Here is a 24865-nt window from a genome sequence, read left to right on the forward strand (position 1 = left end):
ATTTTTACTCTTATCTTTCCTCGATATTTTAAACTATTTTGGGGGAGAGGTTGAGGGGGGAGGAATGGAAAACAGGATTAAAATAATACAATTTTGCTCCTGAAGACACTTCATAAACTTAATTGTGTAAAGTTGGGGCAGAATTTCTCAACCTCACCACTGTTGACATTTTGGGCCAGATCATTCTTTGTCATATAGGGCCGTCCTGTGCATTGTACGATGTTTAAACATTCATGGTCTCGACTCACCAAGTAATAGGACCACATTGTTCCTCCCTCCATCTTGTGACAACCAAAAATGTTTGGGGGGCATTTGATAAATATGCTCTGAACAAGGTGAGGAATGAAACCAAAAAGCAAATGTAAAGGTGATGATATCACCTTTATTACTTACAGAGCTGGGTTGGAGAAATGAGTTTCTGTCTGTAAACTGAGCTGGCTTGATAAAAATGAACACAGAAGAAGGCTGACTTATCCGCTGAGTTCCAGAGAGGAAAGTGTCATTAAAGAAGTAAGGAAAACTGATAATGTCTGAAGTCAGCTCATTCTCAAGAAAGAAGAATGGCAGGCATGGTCCTTTGCTGAACATGACCAGATTTTAATGATTTCCTTCCCATTTTGGATTTTAGGCAGACATGGTCAAATTAATTATAATCTTTGGTTCCTGACCCCTTGTAATCACTGTCTATAGGGGCCAGCTTTTATTTATTTAAACAGTCATTTTTAATAATATAATTCATACCTACTAACATGCTACCCAAAATAAAGCTGGAAATGCAACAGTTGTCGCATCGAATCACATAGAGCTTCCCAACCCATCCTTCTGCCTCTCCCACTTGAGCAGCATCATCCTGATATATATCTTTCCCAAATTTACCAACAAAATAAATCCCTCCACCTCCATGGGGTAGAATGAGCAAAGTCAGCAGGCAGAGGTTAGAAATTAGCTTCAGGAAAATGCTGCCTCAAGGAAAATTCTTCCTCAAGGAAACTAGGAAGGAAGAAAAGGTTTACCTTCTAACAGATGGTGTTGAAATTTGTATGTTTACTTACTGTTTCAGGATTTCAGGGTGTCCCTAGGAACTAAATATATGTCATTAAACTTTAAGAAGATTATGAGAAGTGTTTAGAAAGTGAAGGGCTATTACTTTTTATTAGTGTAGAACTGCTTTTGTTGAATTGAGTACATGGTGATGGTACTGGACATCCACAAACCTGGCATCTGCAAACCCACCTTCTCATTTTGTTCCCCTTAATACCCACATTTTATTTTACATGCTGAGAATATTTTATATTTTAATATAAAAAAGTACTCTTTCTGTGGATTGAACCTCTCTCAAATACGAGTTTTGTGATTTTATTTTCTTGCACAATGAAAAGAGTTCTTTCAATATTAGAAGCATACCATTTTACAGTTGATCCAATCTAACATCTCCTCCAGGGCAGCAAGATAATAACAAATGGCACTATAATGACAGATTCAGGTTTATCTTACTACACACACACACACGCACACACAATCTATTTTTGCCACGCTTCAGAATCTGGGTAGCAGTTGAAGAAGAACCAACATATGAAGTCACATATCCATGGTACCTGAGTTTCTCTGAGTTTTCAAAGGAGCTATGATTCTAAGTTTCATTGCAAACCACACGATATTACAAAGGGCACTACGTTAAGGAAGGAGTGACGAGGAGTCCTCACTAAAGAATAAGCTCCGTGGCACAGGGATCTTTGCCGTCTTACTGCAGCATCTTTAGAATCTAGAACATAAACTGGTTCATAACTGTATCGTTATCTGGAAAAGCAGAGTCCTGGTGATAAATAACAACAATCACATCCAGTTCGTGAGCACATTCCATTGGCTGTGCCTTATGCTGTGTGGGTCTACATTGGTAACTTAATTTAATCCCCCCAGCATGAGTGTTATTATTATCCTCAGCTGCTTTTTTCTTGAGAAAACTGAGGCACAGAGGAGTGGAATGATTTGCTGTAGTTCATACAGTTAATAAATATAGAGCCAGAATTAGGACCATATAATTTCTGCCAGCCCATCTCCTCACAAACTGGAAAGACAATGTAGCAGTGACCCAGCTCCTTGTTTTGCTTCTGCCATCAACTAAATAATGCTGTGCAAATTACCAGTCCTCTGCATATCAGAGTCCTTTTCATTGAAATGCTGAGTTCATAGTCAATCAAGAAGAGCCTGTCCATATATGAATAATCCATGCACAATCTTTAGACTAAGATACATCAGTATCTTCTGATATTTTATTACATATTCAAAGAAAGCTTGAATTGATCTTAATTTCCACAAAGTATTTTATGTTTTTGATGACATATCCCTTCTTTATTTGCTTTGTGTTGAAATTACTTTGGTATATTGTCTAAGGTTCAGCTAGGGAATGATTTCTTGGTTATTTCAGATAAAGATCATTAAAAATAATGTGTGCCTAGATTGGGAGAAATGTAACTAGTCTCAGGCAAAAATAGAAATTAGATAATAGGTACATGAACTTGAATAGCTCTTCATCCCTATCCTTTAATGCGACATGAGCAATTTAGGCATTGGTGTTTTTTTTTTCTTTTAACTTTTAGTCAGTTCCCTTAGCCCTTATGGAACTATTTTAAAAATAAAATAAACCTGACTTTGTGAACACTGGATTGTAGATTAACCCACACTGTAACAAACAAGGAAGGGGTAAGATTTCGAAGGCAAAGTTGTCTTCACTTGAATCTCGTCTCTGCTACTTTCTACCTATGCAGCCTTAGGGCACTTGATTTCAGAGCCTCAAGTTCACCATTTCTGTAATAAGAACAATATACCTATCAGATACCTCCATGAGAAGAATGAAAACTACCCTTGTTAGGAAACAAATCAAGCATAAATGAAAAGGTATGTCTTAAGCCCATCTTGGTGAAGCTGAACACCTTGTATGATGATGATTAGATTGTATTCTAGTATCAGGTTTATATTGTCTGGATATTAGACAATTTGTTCCTGGTCCGTGTCCGTGTTTCACAGTCATAACAATTCTGTTATCAGCTAATTTTATTTAACAGGATATTTATATAACACTATGTGCTGAACACCATTTTAAGTTCTTTGTAAATGTTAACTTATTTAATCATCATACTACTCTTTATTCTAATATCTGCACATCCTTAGAACATCACAGACATCTCATGCTCTCCTTATAAAACCCTCCACTGTATCATCATTTCTACTGAAAGACTGAGTAAATCAAACGCATATACCTACGATGAAACAGCATCAAGTCTACTAACCAGGTCTGCAAAACTTAGATGAAGTGCTGTTTCAACTCTGCACTAAAGAAACCCAAGCTGAGCCTTCTCTTTTCAAGCCCCTGCCTTCTTTTGGTGCTACTTAAAACTTTTTCTTACTGGCTTTCCATCTGTTATTTTTAGCTTGCAAAAACACTTTACTGTTCTTTGTAATGTCAGTCACCACAGCCCACAAGGTATAATTTTTGGGACAAGAGATTTTACCTACATCTCTACATGTGTATTTTATATATTTCGTTTTTTGTGATGAACTTACCATGGTAGGTACTATTTTTTTTTTTTTTTTTTTGCATAGGCGAAGTGTTCTAAGATGCTAGAAACAGGAGATGATGTTTGAATTCGAAGGTACACACTATCCTTTGGCAGAGGCAAAGGAAGTTGAAATTAATTGCTGAAGCCATGAAATGTTAAATCATTCAAGGGATATTAAATAATGTGGAAAACAACAATATTGTGAGGGGTTCTACATATTTGGAATAGTGTTCAACTTTCTGAACACATCATGTGGCTTTTGAAGTTACACTCATATTAATTTTGAGTGAGCATGGCAAAATACAACCATGACATTTTTCTAGGGTGACTTTTTCAAACTACAATTAAAATTTAAAACATTTGCTCACCTATCTTTCTTGTGAATAAAATAAACTCAGGGTTAACAGTTGCAATATCTTCATTAATGAGAAATTTTGCACGTTTAGTACTCTAAATTCTTGGTTATCCAGCAAGGTTTGATATTAAATTAACTGGATGGAAGAGTTGCAGAATTGTTAGAATGAGAGTTTTACTATCAGAACAACCTGTAAAATGTAGATTAATTCATTTAACAAATCAGTTTTGAGCATCTGCTATGTGAATACATACTGAGGCTACAATACAGTCGTGAGTAAAAACAATTATGCTACTTATTCTTATGGGTCTTACAGTTCAGTTGATAAAGCAGGGGATGGTAATAAATTATATGTAAATTTACAATTGTATTTACTATTGCAATGGAGAGGTTCATGGAGCTATTTTATGCTATGCAAGTATGTACTAAGGGGAACTAACCTGGTCTGGGAAGGCTGACAGGATAGCACTGGGAAGGAGTAAGAATAGCTTTGCAATGCTTATCAAGAAAACTTAAAAATCCATACCCTTGAGACCAGCATTTCCATATTGAGGCATTTTTCATAAAGGAATAATTCAGGTTGTGCTAAGCATTTTAGCTATTAAGACAAGGCATTGTTTTTATTACCAAAATATTGGAAACAGCTTATATATTCAAATGTAAATGATTAGTTACATTTATATTATAAATATTAAACTATATCGACTATCAGAAATCTTTTTTAAAGAACATAAAAGTTTTTATTGTCATAAGAGATGTTTAGTGGAAAAGATTAGGTTACAAAATAGTGAACATTAAAAAGGCCTTTACCTTCATCCTGACCCTACCCTTCCTAGTTACTCAATTTATTCTATTTGGTTTCAAATGTATAAATGAGAATAAGAGTTATAGTGGTTACTACTAGCTGCCATTTAGTGCATGCCAGCCCCGTGCTAAACGTTTTACATCTGTTATTTCAGTTGATTTCATATAAACCAGTGAAATAGGTATTATTATATTTATTTCTTTTTCTGTATGGAATTTTTAAATGTATCAATACAGATGTGTATTCCCTATGCAACAAAGAAAGAATTGCTTCAATGCCCCTGCTGTTTACCATGAATTTATTTATTGCATTTTATCTAAGATAAATACTTTGTTCTCTTGCAACAGCTTTCTGTGAAGAGGGCTGCAGATACGGTGGAACGTGTGTGGCTCCTAACAAATGTGTCTGTCCATCTGGATTCACAGGAAGCCACTGCGAGAAAGGTAATCTAGCTTGTTTTATGGGGGATAGGGAGAAAGATTGGTAGAAAGATTGATTCAGAAAGAATAACAGCTCTTTCTTCAGAAATAATACTGTGGGTTGACTTGATACATTGTGTTGTGACGGTGGATGTGGCTCTCCCAAAGAGGGTACCTTGCTTAAAAGCCTCCCTCTCTCTGAAAATAGAGCTTCATTTGCCTTCCCTCCAACGATTTAATTTTAGCAAGGTCAAGTCTTTTCTCTGCTATAGCTCAGTATGCATTTTTAGTGCTCATTAGAGATAAAGCCTGATGAACTGACCTGCCTCACTTATCATCTACTGGGTAGCATCACACACAGTTATTAGAATTATAACAATCTGCTGTGTCAACGGAATCTAAATTAGCAGCACATGCTCCTTGCGTAAAACCACATTAAATAATTCCAGCAGCAGGTTTATTGGTGTGCTTGCGATTTTATTCTAATATTGGTTTATTAGGAACATTATCATTCATAGACCTGATAATATAAGCCAATTAGTGTAAGTAAGATTACATTATGTGCAACTTTCTATTTGCAATAAATGTTGTGTTTACATTTGGCACTATTTGGTGAAATCCAACTCTTATTGATTGGAGAAGCCCTCCTATTTGTGTATAAGTGAAATTTGATGTTCAATGCCAATGTATGTGTCAGTGCAAACAAGGGGTTTATGACACGTAAAAGTGAATATTTCAGTTTGTTTTTCCATGTGTTTTGTTAGGGTAAAATCACTGCATTGTGTTTTTTTTTCTGGCTCTGGAATGTCACACTTACTCCTTTTCATATCATAGCATAGAAAAATGGAAATAGGATGTTGCATTTATTATCCTTATTATTACATGACGGGGGAGGTGTCTTCATCTGGCGCCAGAGATATAAGCAAAGTTCTTGTTTCCTTTCCTTCATGTTTAGAAGCTTCTGAATTTAGATAACATTTTTTTATGTGCCCATTTATTATTTCTCACCCTGACCAACCTATTACATTGCACTGCCTGCATATTTATGAGGCAGTCTAATCCTTTTAAAAACATGTCAAAAGGTAACTAAAATTGTTCAGTAAGGAAGTCAGTGAACAATATTTGCACCACTGTTTCTATATTTTGTGACATTATCAACAAATAAAAATATAACAAATAATAACTGTTTTTTCTTAAAAAAATATGAAAGAACCATGTACTACCTTTGCGCAGCGCAAGAGAATTACCACATAGAGCTAAAGAATTCTTGCTAAAAGCAAAGAAACTTAAGGGTAGCTTAGGACACATGTCTTTACTGAACTACATTTAATTTTAAGTAGGTTTTTTAAAATGAAAAAAAAAAAAAACCTAAAAGATTCTTACTGCTTCCTGTAGAACTGCTGTATTTCCCTAAACTGAATACACAGAATTAATGGGGAAAGAATGGTAATAATGATAATGTCAATAATCATGGATACTACTACTAATGATATGTCATTTATTATGCAATAATTGTTAGGATTTTTAAATGAATATTTTAAGATTAAACAAAGGAGTTAGATATTATTACTCTTATTTTATATGTAATCAAACTAAAATTTAGCTAGTGTAAGTAACTTATGCAATTATTAGAACTGAGAATAAAACACAGTTGTATCCCAGAAAGCCTGTGTTATCAAACCTTGCATGGGTTTTTCAAGGATAGTACATGGATTTTTTATTAAAATATATATTCTTGGGCCACCTCTGCAAACTAGATGGAATATCAGGGGGTGGTTTCACGAATCTGCATTTTCACCAAGCACCTCAGGATATTTAACCATAGCAACTACTGTAACATTCTTATTTTTTTACATTAGAAATAACTGGAGGGAAACATTACCTTAGACCGGGGCCTGTGATCAGTGGCAGACCAGGAGGAATTGATTATGGTGTCTCATGCCTTCTTGATTTGTCCTTTGTCCTTTTCTCTGCTGAGTAAGTGGGTGATTGCATCAGTGCTTACAGTCTGGTTTGTAATGTGAAGTCAGAAAAATATAAAGGAGAAAATCAAGACCAGGGAAAAAGCTAGACAGAGATAGGCAAGCATGGGTCCCTATGTAAATATTAAATTGACATGGAGAATTGCATATTCTTGAACTCTTGCACAGTCATCATAAAGGGAAAAAATACAATAAAATAAAACAAGATTTCTCTGCATTTAATGCTATACTTCATCTGTAGCAAAGTCATTCCACTTAATATTGGCCAATACTCAAATTCTATCAGATTTTTCATGGAATGAATAGAGTACATAGTTTTCAGTCAGTTGTGTGCAAGGGATCTAAATAAATTATAGGCTAAACACTGAAAATCTGTGCCATTATCTTGTCTGAGTTATTTTGTCAAGTTGATCATTAGCAATAAACATTAAATAAGTCTATTTGCCTTCGGATAGTTGTGCTAGATGCCTTGAGACTCATAGTGCCAAAGGAAAAATGCAAATGAATTGTGAATGTCTTGTGGCATGATTACACTAAATCTTTCATTTGATTTGTTTTAATTTTAAGACTAAGTAAATGGTCCCATTTGAGCTATATAGAATCCACTTATGTTTAGTCTGAAGCATGTTCTCTTATCCCCCTAGTTATTGGTTTTATTCATTGCTTGCAATATTCAGCCTTTCAAAATTCAAGTACACTTAGTAAAATCATTTAAATAATTTGTTAAAGAAAATTCCTATCTGATGTTAATAATCCCACTTGTGTTTGGTATGTAACACACAGATGAACAACTCTGCATTTACTTTCCATTGATGACATTTCAGTAACCTTAAACTTTTCATAACCCCCCTTAAGCAAACATTTTGCCTCCTTTGGTTTCTAAACAACATATAATTCTAGTTCTTTTACCCTTCAACTTCCTTCTCTGTGTGCTTAGTTTGATTTGGTTTTACAATTAGCATGGAGATGTGTAAAGAGAAAGATGAGTGAAGAATCAGTAAGAGGAGTAGTTTTGACACTCTTAGGATGGAAAAGGGCTGCTGGTAAATGCTCTCTTCTCAACCTGGCTAAGAACTAAAAGGACAGAATGCCACACGGATGTAATGTAGCCACCTACAAAACAGCATGAAACAACACAAAGTCCTCCTAGAGAATTTTCACAGGTAAAATCAAAGAGCTACACTAAATCCAGAGATATGTTAACTGCCACAAAACAGCAGAAAATCACCCGCTAAGAAGTATGTGAGACTAAGTTTTCTATTTGGTACTTTTTTTCTATTTTTTTTTTAGTGGCTTAAAACAACAAATGTTTATTATCTCATAGTTTCTATGGTTTGAAATTTGAGAGCAGCTTAGCTGAGTGGTTCTAGCTCAGGGACTTTTATGAGATTGCAGTCAAGATGTTGACTGGGCCAGTGATTGTCTGAAGGTTGGGGAGTCTGTTTCCAAGATGGCTCACTCATGTGGCGATTGGCAGGAGGCCTCAGTTTTTCATTTTGTGGGCCTCTCCACAGGCTACATGAGAGGCCTTATAACATGGCCACTGGAATCCTGCACGTCAAGTGATGAGAAAGAGAGTGAAAGCAAGGAGGAAGCTGTAATGCTTTTTGTGACTCAATCAAATGCTGTTCACGTTAGCCATGTTCTATTCCTTAGAGGAGACTCACTCTAGCCCACACTCAAGGAGAGAGGAATTAGGCACCACCTCTTAAAAAAACGATTGTCAAAGTATTTGTGGGCATATTTTAAAACCACCACACTGTGAACCCTGTTATTTATTCTCAAACCTTGGCTCTGATTTTAAACTCCTTGCTTTGGAACCTTTTCCATACCTCTCAAACTTCCCTTGAAATTTTCTGGTTTTAGTCTTTGACTCCCTACATCTTGTACTCTTGATCATGGAACAGGATATATTGCTTACTTATCTGATGTTGAACAGCCACAAACTGGGATTCAGCTACCAGGCTGTGTGGAACTGACTGTGTGTGTCTGTGTGTGTGTGTGTGTGTGTGTGTGTATGGTCTTCTGTGTGTGCACATGCAGGTGTGGACTTGCACATCCAAACAGAGAAGAAGGAAGAAGGCAGGAGTTTATGGATGTGAAAGTAGGTTGATCCTAATGTGTGTTCTTAATCCTTTTTTCAACTTTTATTTTAGATTCAGGAGTTACATGAACAGGTTTCTCACCTGTGTATACTGCATGATGCAATAAAATCCTAGATATAGGATGAGTAATCCTGTCACTTAGGTACTGAGAACAGTACTCAATAGTTAGTTTTTCAGCCCTTGCCCCCTCCTTTCCCACTCTAGTAGTTCCCAGTTTCTATCATTGCCATCTTTATGTCCATATTTACCTAATGCTTCGCTCCCACTTATTAGTGAGAACATGAGGTACTTGGTTTTCTGTTCCTCTGTTAATTGACTTAAAATTGTGGCTTCCAATTTCATCCATGTTTCTGCAAAGGACATGATTTCATTCTTTTTATTACTGTTTAGTATTCCATGGTGTATATGTACCATATTTTCTTTATCCACTCCACTATTGAGCACTTAGATTGATTCTATATATTTGTGAATGTCTACTGTGAATAGTGCTGCAACGAACATGTGAGTGCATGTGTCTTTTTGGTAGAAAGATTTGTTTTATTTTGGATACATATACAGTAATGGGATTGCTGGATCAAATAGTAGTTTTAAGTTCTTTGAGATATCTCCAAACTGCTTTACACAGTAGCTAAACTAATTTACATTCCCACCAACAATGTATAAGTGTTCCCTTTTCTCTGCAGCCTCACCAGCATCTGTTGTTTTTTGACTTTTTAATAATAGCCATTCTGACTGGTGTGAGATGGTATTTCACTGTGATTTTGATTTTTATTTCTCCAATGATTAGTAATGTTGAGCATTATTTTATATATTTGTTGGCTGCTTGTATGTCTGTCATCTTTTGAGAAGTGTTTGTTCATGTCTCTTGTCAGTTTTTTAATGGAGTTATCTGTTTTTGCTTGTTGAATTGCTTATGTTCCTTATATATTCTGAATATTAGGCCTTTGTTGGAAGCATAGTTTGTGAAGATTTTCTCCCATTCTGTAGGTTGTCTGCTTACTCTGTTGATAGTTTATTTTGCTGTGCAGAAGCTCTTTAGTTGAATTAAGTCCTACTTGTCAATTTTTGTTTTTGTTGCAATTGCTTATGAAGAGTTAGGCATAAATTCTTTCCTAAGGCTGATGTCCATAGTGGTGTTTTCTAGATTTTTTATAGGATTCTACAGTTTGAGGTCTTATATTTAATTCTTTAATCCATCTTGAGTTAATTTTTTGTATATGGTAGGAGTCCAGTTTTATTCTTGTGCATATGGCTAGCCAGCTATCTCAGCACCATTTATTGAATAGGGAGTCTTTTTCCCACTGCTTATTTTTGTCAACTTTATTGAAGATCAGATGGCTGTGGGTGTGCAGCTTTATTTCTGGGTTCTCTGTTCTGTTCCATTGGTCTCTGTGTCTTTTTTTACAAGTACCATGCTGTTTTGGTTATTGTAGCCATATAATATAGTTTGTTGTCAGGTAGTTTGTGCCTCTAGCTTTGTTCCTCATGCTTAGCATTGCTTTGCTATGCAGTCTTTTTGTTTCGGTTCCAAATGAATTTTAGAATATTTTTTTTCTGGTTCAGTGAAAACTTGCATCAGCAGTTTGATAGGAAAAACACTGAATTTTGTAGGTTGCTTTGGGCAGTATGGCCATTTTAATGATATTGATTCTTCCAATCCATGAGCATGGAATGGTTTTCCATTTGTTTGTGTCATCTATGATTTATTATAGCAGTGCTTTGTAGTTCTCCTTGTAGAAGTATTTCACCTCCTTGGTTAGATGTATTTCGAGGTATATTTTTGTGTGGCTATTGTAAATGGAATTGTGTTCTTGATTTGGCTGTCAGTTTGAACGTTATTGGTGTATAGAAATGATACTAATTTTTATACATTCATTTTCTATCCTGAAACTTTACTGAAGTCATTTATCAATTCCAGAAGCCTTTTGGTAGTCTTTAGGGCTTTCTAGATATAGGATTGTATTGTGCATGGAGAGAGACAGTTTGACTTCTTCTTTTCCTAATAGGCTGCCTTTTATTTCTTCCTCTTGCCATATTGCTCTGGTTAGCACCTCCAATACTGTGTTGAATAGGAGTGGTGAGAGTGAATATCTTTGTCTTGTTCCAGTTCTCAAGGGGAATGCTTCCAGTGTTTGCCCATTCAGTATGATGTTGGCTGTGGATTTGTCATAGATGGCTCCTATTATTTTGAGGTGTGTTCCTACAATGGCTAGTCTGTTGAGAGTTTTCATCATGAAGAGATATTGGATTTTATCAAAAGCATTTTCTGCATCTATGGAGATAATCATATGGTTTTCATTTTTAATTGTTTATGTATTGAATAACATTTATTGATTTGTATTTGTTGAACCAAATTCACATCCCAGGAATGAAGCTTATCTCATCATGGTGAGTTAACTTTTTCATATCCTGTTGAATGCAGTTTGCTAGTATTTTATTGAGAATTTTTGCAGCTATGTTCATCAGGCACAATGGCCTTTAGTTTTCTTTTATCATTGTACCTTTGTCAGGTTTTGCTATTAGGGTGATGCTGTCTTTGTAGAATGAGTTAGGGAAGAGTCCCTTTATTTGATTTTTTGGAATAGTTTTAGTAGAATTGGTCAGCTCTTTGTATGTCTAGTAGAATTTGACTGTGAATCCATCTGGTCCAGGGCATTTTTGCATGGTAGAATTTTATTATAAATTCAGTTTTGGAACTTGATATTGGTCTATTCAGCATTTCAATTTCTCTCTGATTCAGTATTGGGAGATAATGTGTTTCCAGGAATTCATCCATTTCCTCTAGATTTGCTAGTTTGTGTATGTAGTGGTGTTCATAATAGCCTGTGCGGATCTTTTGTATTTCTGTGGGATCTGGTTGTAATGTCATAGATCAGGATTTCTTAACCTAGAAGACACTATTGACATTTTAGTTCAGATAATTCTTTATTGTGGAGGGCTGTCTTATGCATTGTAGGATGTTTAGCATCATCCCTGGACTTTATTCATGAAATGTAATTAGTAGTACACCTCCAGCTGTGACCATCAAAAATGTTTTCATACCTATCACCTTAACCCTTTGTCATTTCTTTGTGGTGAGAGCATTCAAAATTAAATAAAGCTTTTAAAAAGTCTCTAGTAAAATTAAGGAAAAATTCTCCAGACATTGCCAAATATCCCCTGGGAGACAAAATTTCATCCCATTAAGAACTCGTGGTCTAGATGTAGCATTTTAAAAAGTCTTTTTAAAAAATATGCATATATATGTATATATATATATATTATAGATAATCATGTCTCAGTGTTATTTGATAATAATATGAAAATTATAAGCTTTTTTTGACAAGAAAAACACTTAATAATCTCTTGAACATTTTTAGAAGTACTTAGGGTTTACTGTGATTAGAAAATGCTTAACCATTCAAGAGCCAGAGACTGGATGATATCCATCATGTGCTATGAGAGGCACACCTTGTTACAGTCTTAGGAACCAGGTTGGTATGGAAACTCAGCCAACTCTATGTTCACCCTCTCTCAGTGGTGGAATAAACATGATTCTCCAACTCCAACCAAGGAACATGTGACTCCAAACCTTGTGTTCTCCTAAAGGGAGATAGTATACTTATCCTCTTTCTTAGAAGAAAAATGTAAATGTATGTAATAATGAAAGAATTTCTCTTATGGTGTGAGACTTAGACACACACACTTGTACATTTTTTTTTTTTTTTTGAGACAGAGTCTCACTCCATCACCCTGGCTGGAGTGCAGTGATGCGATCTTGGCTCACAGCATCCTCCACCTCCTGGGTTCAAGCGATTCTTCTGCCTCAGCCTCCCGAGTAGCTGGGATTACAGATGTTCTCCACCACACCCAGCTAATTTTTGTATTTTTAGTAGAGATGGGGTTTTGCCATGTGGGTCAGGAGGGTCTCAAACTCCTGGCCTAATGAGATCCATCTGCCTCAGCCTCCCAAAGTGTGCCCGGCCAACACTTGTACATTTTAAGGAGAATTTGCACTGAAATGCTTTCTGTATTACAAAGCCACTCAATTAATCATTTTTTTTGGTAGGAAATTGGACTGGGCTGTAAATCAAGTTATTTATTTATAGTGGTACAGACAAGCCTGCCAATTATACTACATTTCCCCATTGTACATTATATGAATTATAGAGTGTATAAATACAATTGTGTAGCTATCAGGTATCTATAACCAGTGATTTGTGAATCAGACTGAGAACTGGACACAACTACCCAAGGTGTAGGCTAGAACACAGTCTAGTATAAAATAATTGGAAAAAATATGCTGATGCTATAAAAATAGCAGATCTTGACTTTTTCCTCCACATTTGTTCAGAAATAGGTTCATTTACTGTAACTATTATTAAATAAACTCTCATAAGCTTTGAACCTCTCACAGTATCCAAGTGTTTTTGAAATATAGTAAGTATCTGATCAAGAATATTTAGGGATATCAGTAAAAAGCAAACAACTTTGAACAGCTTTGTTCATTCACAATGTAATTTTGAGTGGTTTTCTCCTGTTTTGCTTATATGATTTTCCAATTTTCAAAATAATACATTTAAATTATGTTTGTAATAACAAATGATCTTTAAAAGCTTAAAATAAAGAGAACATAACAGTCAAAATTTGTCTTAGTTACTTGTGATTTTTTTAACCTTTTCTAAAGGAAAAATTTTGCAGAAAATTTATTCTACTGTCTTTTCTGTGCCCCACGGACTTGCAGATACGTAGACAGAGAGTAATAGTTTGCCTGAAGTATACTGTCAATTTACCAGGTAAAAAGAATGATCAGAAACAAAGACTTCTGTGCTCTTTCATATTTTATATCTTGCCTGTATTTTGAGAGATCCCTATCAGCATCCATCTATTGGTAACTGCTTTACCCATCCCTGTTACTGGGGGAGATTTTAAGAATTTTTAAGAAGGTGAATACTTATTCCCTTCCCGTAACAGAGAATAAAATATTTATTCTATTTCCTCTCCAGTTATCACAGGACTGTGGCAAGGGCATCTGGGGGGAGAATGAATGCAAAAGTACATCTTTACATTCATAGCAGACAGGAGAATTATTTAACTTTTCTCAATTTGAGCTTTCTCAGGTTGTCTGGCACATGATTACTTGCTCAGTAAATGGCAACTTCTGTCATCAACGTTGCTTCTTTTCTTGTGCCTGATGCTCAGAAAGGAGTAAGCAGGGCTTCTATGGCATCATTGAAAAAGAGAAATATGAGGATTTGAGGTTTCTCTGCATTGCCCATTTAGTTAAACCCACTAGTAAAATGAGGGTTGCAAATGCTCTTTTAAAATTCTATTAAAGTCAGGTAAATGTGAATATGGTTTGAAGAATTTCCTGTCCTGGATGTTTCCAGAAATTAAGAATGGCAGAAGAGAGACATCAAACTAGAAGATGAGAGGAGCTTAAACTTGCTAAGACTGAGACAATGTGATCATGTTTAGAGCAGCTGAGAAGTCTTGCCCTGTTCAGTAACCCCTTTCATCTCTTCAGTTCTACCCACTCAATGTTTTTCTTCTTTCTTGAATGACATCTCTGCTAAAGATCCAGCATACTTCCCTTGGATGAAAAATGGGGTTGACACACAGTTCTTAGAGTCACTTGAAGCTATTTCACAACCCTGTCCTTGATCCTGCAAAGATTTTCATCTTTCCAGGTTGCAGACATATGGAAAAATATCTCCAGGTGTTTTTACTCTCATTGTCCAGACAAACAGCACATTTTCAAGTCATTTCAATTAACTGGAAACATCAATGCCTTTTTTTCACAAACAAGAATTTGGACGAGAAAATAAAGATGCAGTCTAGTATACTGAAAAGAGTACTGTATTGATGATCAGAGGCCTGAGTTTTGATACTAAATCTGCCTCTGTGAAGTGAAATTTACATTAATCTACTATACATCTATTGTAAGCCCCAAACTTTTGCATTTATTATTTCCTGTGAGGGAGTTACTTTTATCCTTTTGGACATATATGAGGACATGTATAAGTGTCATTCAGCCAGTCAGTCAGTAGTCAAGTTGAGATTCTAACCCGTGTATTGCTGAATCCAAATTTCATACACTTTGCTTTATAATCTGCTACCTCGTGATCATTTTGTCTGTGCCCAAGGGCAATTAAACTTAACAGATTATACAGGAGGTAAAGTAAATTATGTTTTCCTGTGAGTAATGAGCCATAATCTCTTATTTGATCATTTGCATTGTTTTACATATTCCTTTCAACATTTTTGTGCCTAAGACAGGAAAAGAGTAAACAAAAAAGGGGTGAAGAGCACAATCTCTGAAGTCACACTACCTTAGTTTTAGTTAAGCTGCCACTATTTACCCAGCTCTGTAACACTGGATCAGATATACTTAACGTTTCTAAGTGTCGGTTTGCCACTAAAAAAAGAAAAGAGATGTTGATATTACTTACTTCATAATTTTATTGTGAGATTAAATGAGATATTGTACTTAAAATACCTGGTAGAAAGCCTGGAACACAGTGTCTAGAAATTGTAGCTAGTGATAACTTTAATTAACCAGGGGATAAAAATGAGACTCAGAAATAATAGGCTGCTTGCCCAAGGATACTCAGCAGGTAAACAGTAAAGCCATGTCTTATATTTATCTTTTGCTACTGAAGTCTCTCTCATTCTTCTATCAGTTCTTACAACCTCTCACTGTACAATTCAAGTGTAAAGTGATTTTATTTGTATCATCTTTCCAGCTCTATTCTCTCTGTTCCCACAAACATTTTATGTAACATCTTATCAAGCTAACAAAAGTTAATTTATGCAACAGAGTTCTGCTCTGGGGAAAGAGTGAGCTGATTCAGCACCTGGAATAGTGGCATGTTTAACTTGGATATGGTCCCTGGAAGGGATTTTTTTTTTTTTTTTTTTTTTTTTTTTTTTTTGCTATTGTTTACTTCTCATCTCTTGGAGTTAAAATTGAAGATTTAACAGCAAGTTCTCACTGTATTATTGATAGCATGGGTGACTCTGTACATAGGAAGTGTTGAGATCTCATTCAAAAGGCTACCCACTTATCCTTCTACAAATATTTTCTTAGTTCTTCGTTGATTCCTCAAATTGAAGAAAGGCAAACATTCTAATTCTCAATTTGGCATCAGGAAACCTGGATTCTATTCTCAGATTCCACTACTCATCAGCTATGTGAATAGGGACAACCTCAGCTTTTCCATGTAAAATGGGAGTAATCATCCAAATATGTGGAAGGTGACTAATGGTTAATGCAGGCACAACTGATTTTTACAAGTGTTGCAAACATAGTTTAGTACCCAACTTTGGGACGTAGAAGTCCTTAACAACTATTACATTATTGTCTATCAAAACTCTGGCATGGGAAAAATCAGATTTTTATATCTTGTTACGTTACATTTGAATTCAGTAAACATTTGATAAATGAATAAATGAATAAGTATAGACAAGGACCCTCAATTTCACATGGTCCATTCTTTTGATTTCATAGATCTCAAGTTGTAATCACCTCAATTCAAACCTTATTGAAAAGACACCTAAGTTAAAGTACATTATATCAAGAATGGGGGAAGAAATGTCATTAACAAGAATAGAATAGAAATTTTGGTCTATTTCTAATAGCTTTGTCAGTCCACCTTTCCATAGGGCCCTTTGTAACTTTACCATTAATGAAGGGAGCTAGTCTTTTAAATAGATTGGCATTCTCTGTCAAATAAATAAAAGCTGTTAGAGATTACCTTGCCTATTTAGTAATGCAGAAAATAATTCTTGACTAAATGACAAGCAGATCCTGCTTCTCACCAAGCAAGCACACACTACTGAACTGTGAAAGTCAAGAGTTTGGTTCATATCCTCATTTTTAATCCTATATCCTGGGAAATACAAACACCACTGTAACTTTAAACACAAAGGATAAATAGGAAGAAAATCTAGCTTTCTGTGAAACTGTGAGCAACTGGAGCCCAGAAGTTACAAACTTTCCCTAGTAACTAGCCATAAGTCTTTGTATCCAAGAATATGCACTGCACTGTAAATCATGTGGAAAAAGGCTAATTGAAGCCAATAGCCTAACTCAGAAGGAATATAACTCTTATGATTTGCATCATTTGCTCCTGGTAGGACTCACTGAATGATCAGAAAAAGTAGTTCCTGAAAATATTCACTTAGATACAAAGTATGATGAATTGATTAATCAAACAGCAAGGTCTATGCATTTATTATGGTAGTGTCTGAAACGATAAGCAGTTTTCGGTTTTTTGGGCTAACGTGGTTTTAAAGCATTTTCCAGTTTAAGAGAGACCTTGAAGTTATCTTTGGGTGGCAGCAATTTTAGCTAAATAGGTTGAGTCCATGAAGGGAGATCCTGGAAGATTATTTTATTAAAGAATATCTTACTAAGAAAAACACTTCAGGACCTCCTCAGTGCTTAAAAGATAAAGTCCAACTTACATAGCATAATATCTAAAGACTTCCATAATTGGGCCTCTTCCTACCTCTCCAGCTTTATCTCCTACTTCTCCTTAAAGAAATCTTAAACTGCAGCCCATTCTAAACTACTTCAAGTCACTGAAATGCACCTTAATTTTTCAAACCTCTGAGCTTTTGTTTGGAATACTCTTTCTGACTATTACACACCTACAGATTTATATATGTATATATATATAAATATATATGTATATATATTTATACATAAGTATGATATTAATAAAAAGAATAGAAAAATTAGTTATTGAGTGTTTCCAGTAATCCAGAATAGTCCTGATTTTCCCCCCTCAAAATGCTTTTTTTTAAGCCTACAATACCCAATATTACTAACTAATCAGTACCAACCAGGCCCGACCCTTTGGCTTCTCAAGATCAGACAAGATCGGGCATGTTAAGGGTGGTATGGCCATAGACTCATATTGCTTCTTCTAAGTCTTCTTTCATTATATTTGATGGCAAACTATAATCTTTCACATTCTCTGGGCTGAGGTCTTGAAATCATCTGTGATTTCTTTATTTTGCACTGCACATTCAAATTCTTTGGCTTAACTTTTAAAATATATCTTAAATCCCAACTTCATATGATCTCCACTGCTATCACCCTTTTACATGACAACATCATCATCTCTAATCTAGATGATGGCATAAAACCTCTAACTCATCTTCCTTCCACTGTTATGCACCTATAGTCTCTTTTTAACATAGTAGCCAAGGGGACATTATTGAAACCTAAGTTATATCTTGTCATTCCTCTGCTTCACATTCTTTATAGCTCCCCATTTTCACTGCGTAAAAGTCAAAATTATTACAATGGCCTATAAGGCCCTAGTTACTCTGGGCCCACCTACCTATTAAATTTGTTTGTCCTCACCATTCAGTGTGCTCTCCCTCACTTTTTATCCCCTTTTTCTGGCCATAATTGTCTTCTTGATTTTCTTTTTTTTTAAAATTTATTTATTTATTATTATACTTTAAGTTTTAGGGTACATGTGCACAATGTGCAGGTTAGTTACATATGTATACATGTGCCATGCTGGTGCGCTGCACCCACTAACTCGTCATCTAGCATTAGGTATATCTCCCAGTGCTATCCCTCCTGCCTCCCCCCACCCCACAACAGTCCCCAGAGTGTGATGTTCCCCTTCCTGTGTCCATGTGTTTTCACTGTTCAATTCCCACCTATGAGTGAGAATATGCGGTGTTTGGTTTTTTGTTCTTGCGATAGTTTATTAAGAATGATGATTTCCAATTTCATCCATGTCCCTACAAAGGACATGAACTCATCATTTTTTATGGCTGCATAGTATTCCATGGTGTATATGTGCCACATTTTCTTAATCCAATCTATCATTATTGGACATTTGGGTTGGTTCCAATGTCTTCTTCATTTTCATAAAACATGTCAGTTATGTTTTCCTTACTTTTTAAAAATTATTTTATTTTATTACAATTTTTTAATTTATTTACTTTCAACTAACTCACATCATATTTTCCTTACTGCTTTGTTTGCTTGGAATGTTCTTCCCTCAGATATTTTCACTGTCACCTCCCTCCTATGAAAAACGTTTCTGCACAAGCATTACCTCCTCAGACAGGCCCTGACCCCTATCTAAAATAATACATTTCCTCCTTCCCATTGCTGTGTTATTGTTCTTCAGAGCCTTTATCACTCTCTGACACAATAGTACTTTTCGTATGGCTTCACTGCCCAGCCAGAATATAAACTCCAGAAGGGCAGGGGTTCTGTCTTTGCCATTATATTTCCGGAGACCAGGGTAGTACCTAGCACATAGGAACTGTGTGAAACATTTACTGATAAAGCAGACAATTTAACAAGAAGAAGCTCTTTTAGTTTCGTATTAGTCTCTAAAGCCACAATACTGTTATGATACGTCTTGGGAAGGATAAAAAAATATTGTCGTCAATCACATGCCTGCATTCCTGATATTTTTGGATCATATGTAGCCAGAGTTATCCTTGATGTCTCCTTCTCCCTCACTTTTCCATTCAATCAATCACTACAGTGCATCTTTTTTTTTCCCCTCCGTCCTACCTCCTAGTATAAACCACTCATATTTGTTTTACGCTTGAAATGATTTCAGAACACAAGTCTTCAAGTCCCCAGTCTTACTCCTCCCTCACAAAAATGTTCTTCCAGCATTGCAGCCGGTATAATCCTTATAAAATATAAATATAATCAAATGTTTTCTCTGCTGAAAAAACTTAAATGGTTTCCAGTGCTTTCATTATAAACACCAACCTTCTTACAGTAGCATCAATGACTTGCTCTGAGTAGCTTTTCCATTTTAACTTTTAATCGATATTCCTCCTGCACTAAACATTGTCAGATTTTATCAAAGCAACAATCTGCCTCTGTCCATGGTATTGCTCTAGCTGGAACTCTTTGGATTTTCTTTCTCTAGTTTCCTTCTCCTTCCCATAATATCCAGTCCCCATCTTTTCCTATTTTCTCACATAGATTGTAAGCTTTTCTTCCAAGATACTTTTCAGACTCCTTGCTCAAGATTAGGTTCCCTCCGGTGCACTCCATATCAACTTGGTTTTTCCTTCATAAAATGTATTACATTTAATTGCATGTTTACTTGTTTTCTCTTCCGTTTCTTCTTACCACCCATCCCTGTATTACAACCAACATTTGTTTAACTTCCCTTTCTAATCACCCCCACCCCCGCCAAAAAAAACCCTTCAAAGTATTACTAAATCTATGTAGTAATTATTAACCCAGAGTGTCTCCAAACTGAAACACTGTTTTTCTTTTGTTCCTTTCCTGCTGGTGCCATTCTTCCCATTCCAAGGTGTTAATTATAGGAAACATAAATGAGGACATGTTGGATTTGCATATCATGTTCTGAATGACAGAAGCATTAACATCTTTTTTAAAAAAAAAACCTTGATATTCATAAACTAGATGGTTCATTTCAGGAAGATAAGTGAGTCCCCACTTCCTTCCATAGACAAAGCTGCAGGCTTTCATAGAACATTCCTGATCAGATAAGCATGGCCAGATATAGTATTTTCCTGGTTCTTAAATTGCCCAGCAGTTTCTTTTGGAGCAGACCATCTGATTGGAATGGTTAAAGAACTGCAGACTGCACTATTAAGCACTTTTAAATTTACTGTCAGCAAATTATTATGGTACTCTGTTTCAGTAAAATGATGCGAACACTGAAGGGCAAGGCTAACATTTTTCCAGATGCTTGGTCTCCAGCTATGTGGAAATACTGCATTCACTTGTATGTTCTCCATAAATTCCATGCCTTCGCCTTTTGGAGATGTTTACATTTATTTTTGTACATATATTTTTCCCAGTGTCTTTCACAGTAGCAATACTTCCCTAGTCTCTGAAAATTAGAGTCAGAATGGTGAAGGAACCATTTAAACGACATAGCTCTTATTTAATGTTTAGGCTAGACCTTCATTTAAGCTAGACTTTGTGCTACAGGATTGATGTATGCCACTTAATCTTCATAATCCAGAAGGTGAGCATGGACCAACATCCTTCACCCCACATTGCTTGTCTAATTTCACCACATATTTTTACATCCCTTCCCCCGACCATGTTTTAAACATATCAGCAATACCTCAGGGCGTTTGCACCTAGTGTTCTCTCTTTCTGGGGTGTTTTTCCTCCATATATATCCAGGATTCATTTCTTAACCTGCTTTTAGGTCTCTATTTAAATGTCACTCATTAGTAAGGCATTTTCTACCATTCCATTAAAATTGCAATACTGAATCTTCTCCCAGATAATAGCACCTAATTTCCCTGCTGTTCACTTTTTCTATTGCACTTTTCACCATTAAAGACACTAAATGTATCACTAATCTATCTTGTGTATTGTCTCTTCCTCCCACTTGATGGTCACCCACCATGAATGCAGAGATTTTTTTGTCAGTGTTTGCTGCTACAGCCCAGCTCTTGGAACAGTCCCTGGAACTCAGTTTGCACTCAAGAAATATTTATTGAATGAATGAATCAATGATTATTCTAATTTATTGGGTAAACTGAGATTATGTACTGGTAAGGTAGTACGCACAAGATTATAGGATTAGGAGGTGTCAGAGCTGTGATTTGAACAGCTCTTTGTGCCTCAAAGCTCAGGCTTTTAAAAACTTCCTTTACCACTCTTCTCACAAAAGCAAGGCTGAATACAAAACTTTTGGCAACTGCAAGAGCTCATATCTTCTGTGTTTTTTCTCAATTCAACTCTGAATTCTGAGTGTGTTACTATGGTAACCCTATATACCATCTACACTGCATTGATATTCTGAGAGACTTTCTTCATCATTCTTAAGTTAATACACTCTTCCTTGTAAGGGATTGCTATAATAGTAATATTTTATATTAGTGCAGATCTTTAAAGTGTCTAGTGCATTTTTCCAGGCACTATATTATCTTTTTAAAAAATCTCATAACAATTTAATGAGGATTATATTACTGTCATCAACCTGATTTTACAGATGAGAAAATTGAGGTTAAGAGGTTAAAGAAATTGCTTATGTTTGTAAAGCTAAGAACAAGGGGACAGCTGCAACTTAAATTCTTGTCTGGTGTTTAAAATCCTATGGTTTTTTTTTTTTCTGGTATGCCATACTGCCTTCAGCCTTCCTTCTACAGAGGTGTTCATTTTTCTTGGGCCAAATCATTAATATGGAGGTTTTATATTGAAAGTGTCAGAAAGATGACATTGTAATACCTGTAGCCACAGGGCATTTCTACATCAGGGCAGTGGGGTCACAATATGCCTTTCTGAGCTGGGCATTTTTTGCCACTTACCATGTGACCTTGATCAAGTTATATAACTTCTCAATCTGTATCTCCCAATATTGTTATAAAAATTAGAGAAAGTCTAATTAGCAAACAGTAGGTAATATAAATTAGTAGGTAGTGAAGAGTCATAGGGTACAAACTGTTATCTAGAGCTTCTGTATTTGAGAACAAGAACAATTTTATCAATCATAGCTAATATTTATATAGTTCTTTATAGTCACAGACACTTTCAAAGACATTTTCTCTTCGCAGCATCTTAACAAAACAGTGTCAAGTAAGTTTAATTCCCGTATTACCCACAAAGAAATACATTCATATAGGTTAAATAATTCATCTAAGTTCATTCTAATATGAATCATTCAGTTCCACTGCTCCAAGCTTTGAACTTGAAGTAGAATGAAAGCAACATGAGCCTCTCAATGATGCCTCTTTCTTCAACAGGGATGAATAATTATGCATTATCCTAAAAAATCCCCACATGTTAAGGTGTGGCGTAATACATCCCCAGAGAAATACAATTTTAAAAACCAGAGGGAAATAACATTTCCGGAAAGATGTTCTCAGATATCTACTGTACCAACAATTTGGAAATTTCTGAATAGGCATCTAAAATTAGTTTCATGTATACTTATAGATCCTTCCCTGGTTGAACACTGTCATCTTTCTTTTTTTCAAGGAAAACTTATTTTTAAGTCAAGTAAGTACATTCCAATGACAGGAACACTATGCTTATATTTTCATGTTTTAATAGTTACTAGTCCCCCAGTTGCTGGTTATCTAAGCAGAGAACCTTATCATACTCTTCAGTCTATCAATATATCAATAGCTAGTATTTTTCAGATGGGTCTGTGCCAGCCACCATTGTAGTACTTAAATGGATTATAGGATCTATGCCCTTATTATTCTCTCTTATAGGTGAGGAAACTGAGGCTTGAAAGAGTTAGGTAACATGTTAATAATCACACAGCTGTTTGTTAGGTTTGAGACTGGGATGTCCATCTATGGCAAAATAGGCAGTTTCTGGTTTTCTAAGTTCTTAAATATCTGCATTGTTGAAAGTATTCCTGAAAAATAATTTATGCTTTTAAATTTAAGTCACTCTGTCTTTCTCTCCTCAATTCTTATAACCTTTAGCAGAATCATTATTCAGTAAAACTTTGGATTAGTAAATGTCACATTCTGCTCTCCCTTAAGGCTGCTCTCAAGCCTTGAAATAATTCTAAGAGTACAGAAAGAGGGAAAAGCAGGTCTGGAAAACTCACAAAAAGTTAACAAACTTTTGAAAACTATGATATGTATATAGAAAAGCACACCAAGAGGAACCACTCTCCTGGCTTCCAACACTCCAGGTCAGTTTTCCTGTTTTTAAATGTTGTACAAATCGAATCAGACTATAAGGCCTGTTTGTGTCCAGATCCTTTTGTTCAACATTAAATTTGTAAGATTTATTCATGCTGTGAATTAGTTGTAATTTGTTATTTCTCACTGTGGAATAGTATTTTATTTTGTGGATATCCCAAAATGTATTAATCCATTTCATTGTTGGACATATGGGTTGTTTCCAGTTTGGGCTATTTTGCTGCAATAACTATTCTTGTATATGTCCTTGGGTGACCATATGTACGTATTTCTATATACCTATATATCTAGGAATAGAATTGCTGGGCATGCTTAGGTGTAGTTTTAGTAGATACTGCCCAGTTTCCCAAAGTTGTTATACCCATTTATATTCCTAATAACAATAAATGAGAATTCCAATTGCATTGTAATTTTGTCAATACTTACTTATTACCTGCCTTTTTCATTTTAGCCATACTGGTAGTGTGGTAATTACATTATAGTTTTAACTTGTACTTCACTGAATGACTTACATAGTGGAACATATATGCTTATTGATCATTTGGTTATACTGGTTTGTAAAGTACCTATTTAAGTATTTGGCCCTTTTATTTATTGTGCTACCTGTTCTTTTTGAAAGCACAAAGTTTTAAAAAGTCAAATAGTTCTATAAGATTGGCTATAGCTCCTTGCTCCTATTCTATTCCAGAGTCAAACATTTTCTTTCCCATCTCTATAATAATAATGATAATAATAATAATAGTAATAATAAATAATATATTTACATTACTATTTCTAGAGTTTTTTCAGTTTTAGATGTTACCTATTGACTTCCCACCATGGAAGATGAGGAGTTCTTTTTTTCGACCGCTCATCCACAGTGTGTGTGGATGAACACACACACACACACACACACACACGCGCGTGCGCACGCACCCAAACACTTCCCATTTCTCTATTCTATATATTAGATCAGTATTCAGTGTTTACCTTATTATGTATATGTAAGCAATATTTATAGGTGAGCTA

The 24865-nt window shown here is 35.4% G+C and overlaps 1 protein-coding gene across 2 annotated transcripts in view; it reads left to right on the plus strand.

Moving 5' to 3' along the window:
• NELL1 (neural EGFL like 1) overlaps positions 1 to 24865 on the plus strand; it is a 903683-nt gene that overhangs the window by 694221 nt on the left and 184597 nt on the right. For both annotated transcript variants that reach the window (XM_003830453.5, XM_003830454.6), the window contains exon 15: positions 5065 to 5160. In XM_003830453.5, coding sequence (XP_003830501.3) covers positions 5065 to 5160 — 96 coding nt within the window. The remainder of the gene's footprint in view (positions 1 to 5064; positions 5161 to 24865) is intronic.

Source organism: Pan paniscus, chromosome 9 (genome assembly GCF_029289425.2).
Source record: "Pan paniscus chromosome 9, NHGRI_mPanPan1-v2.0_pri, whole genome shotgun sequence".
Classification (NCBI taxonomy): Eukaryota; Metazoa; Chordata; class Mammalia; order Primates; family Hominidae; genus Pan; species Pan paniscus.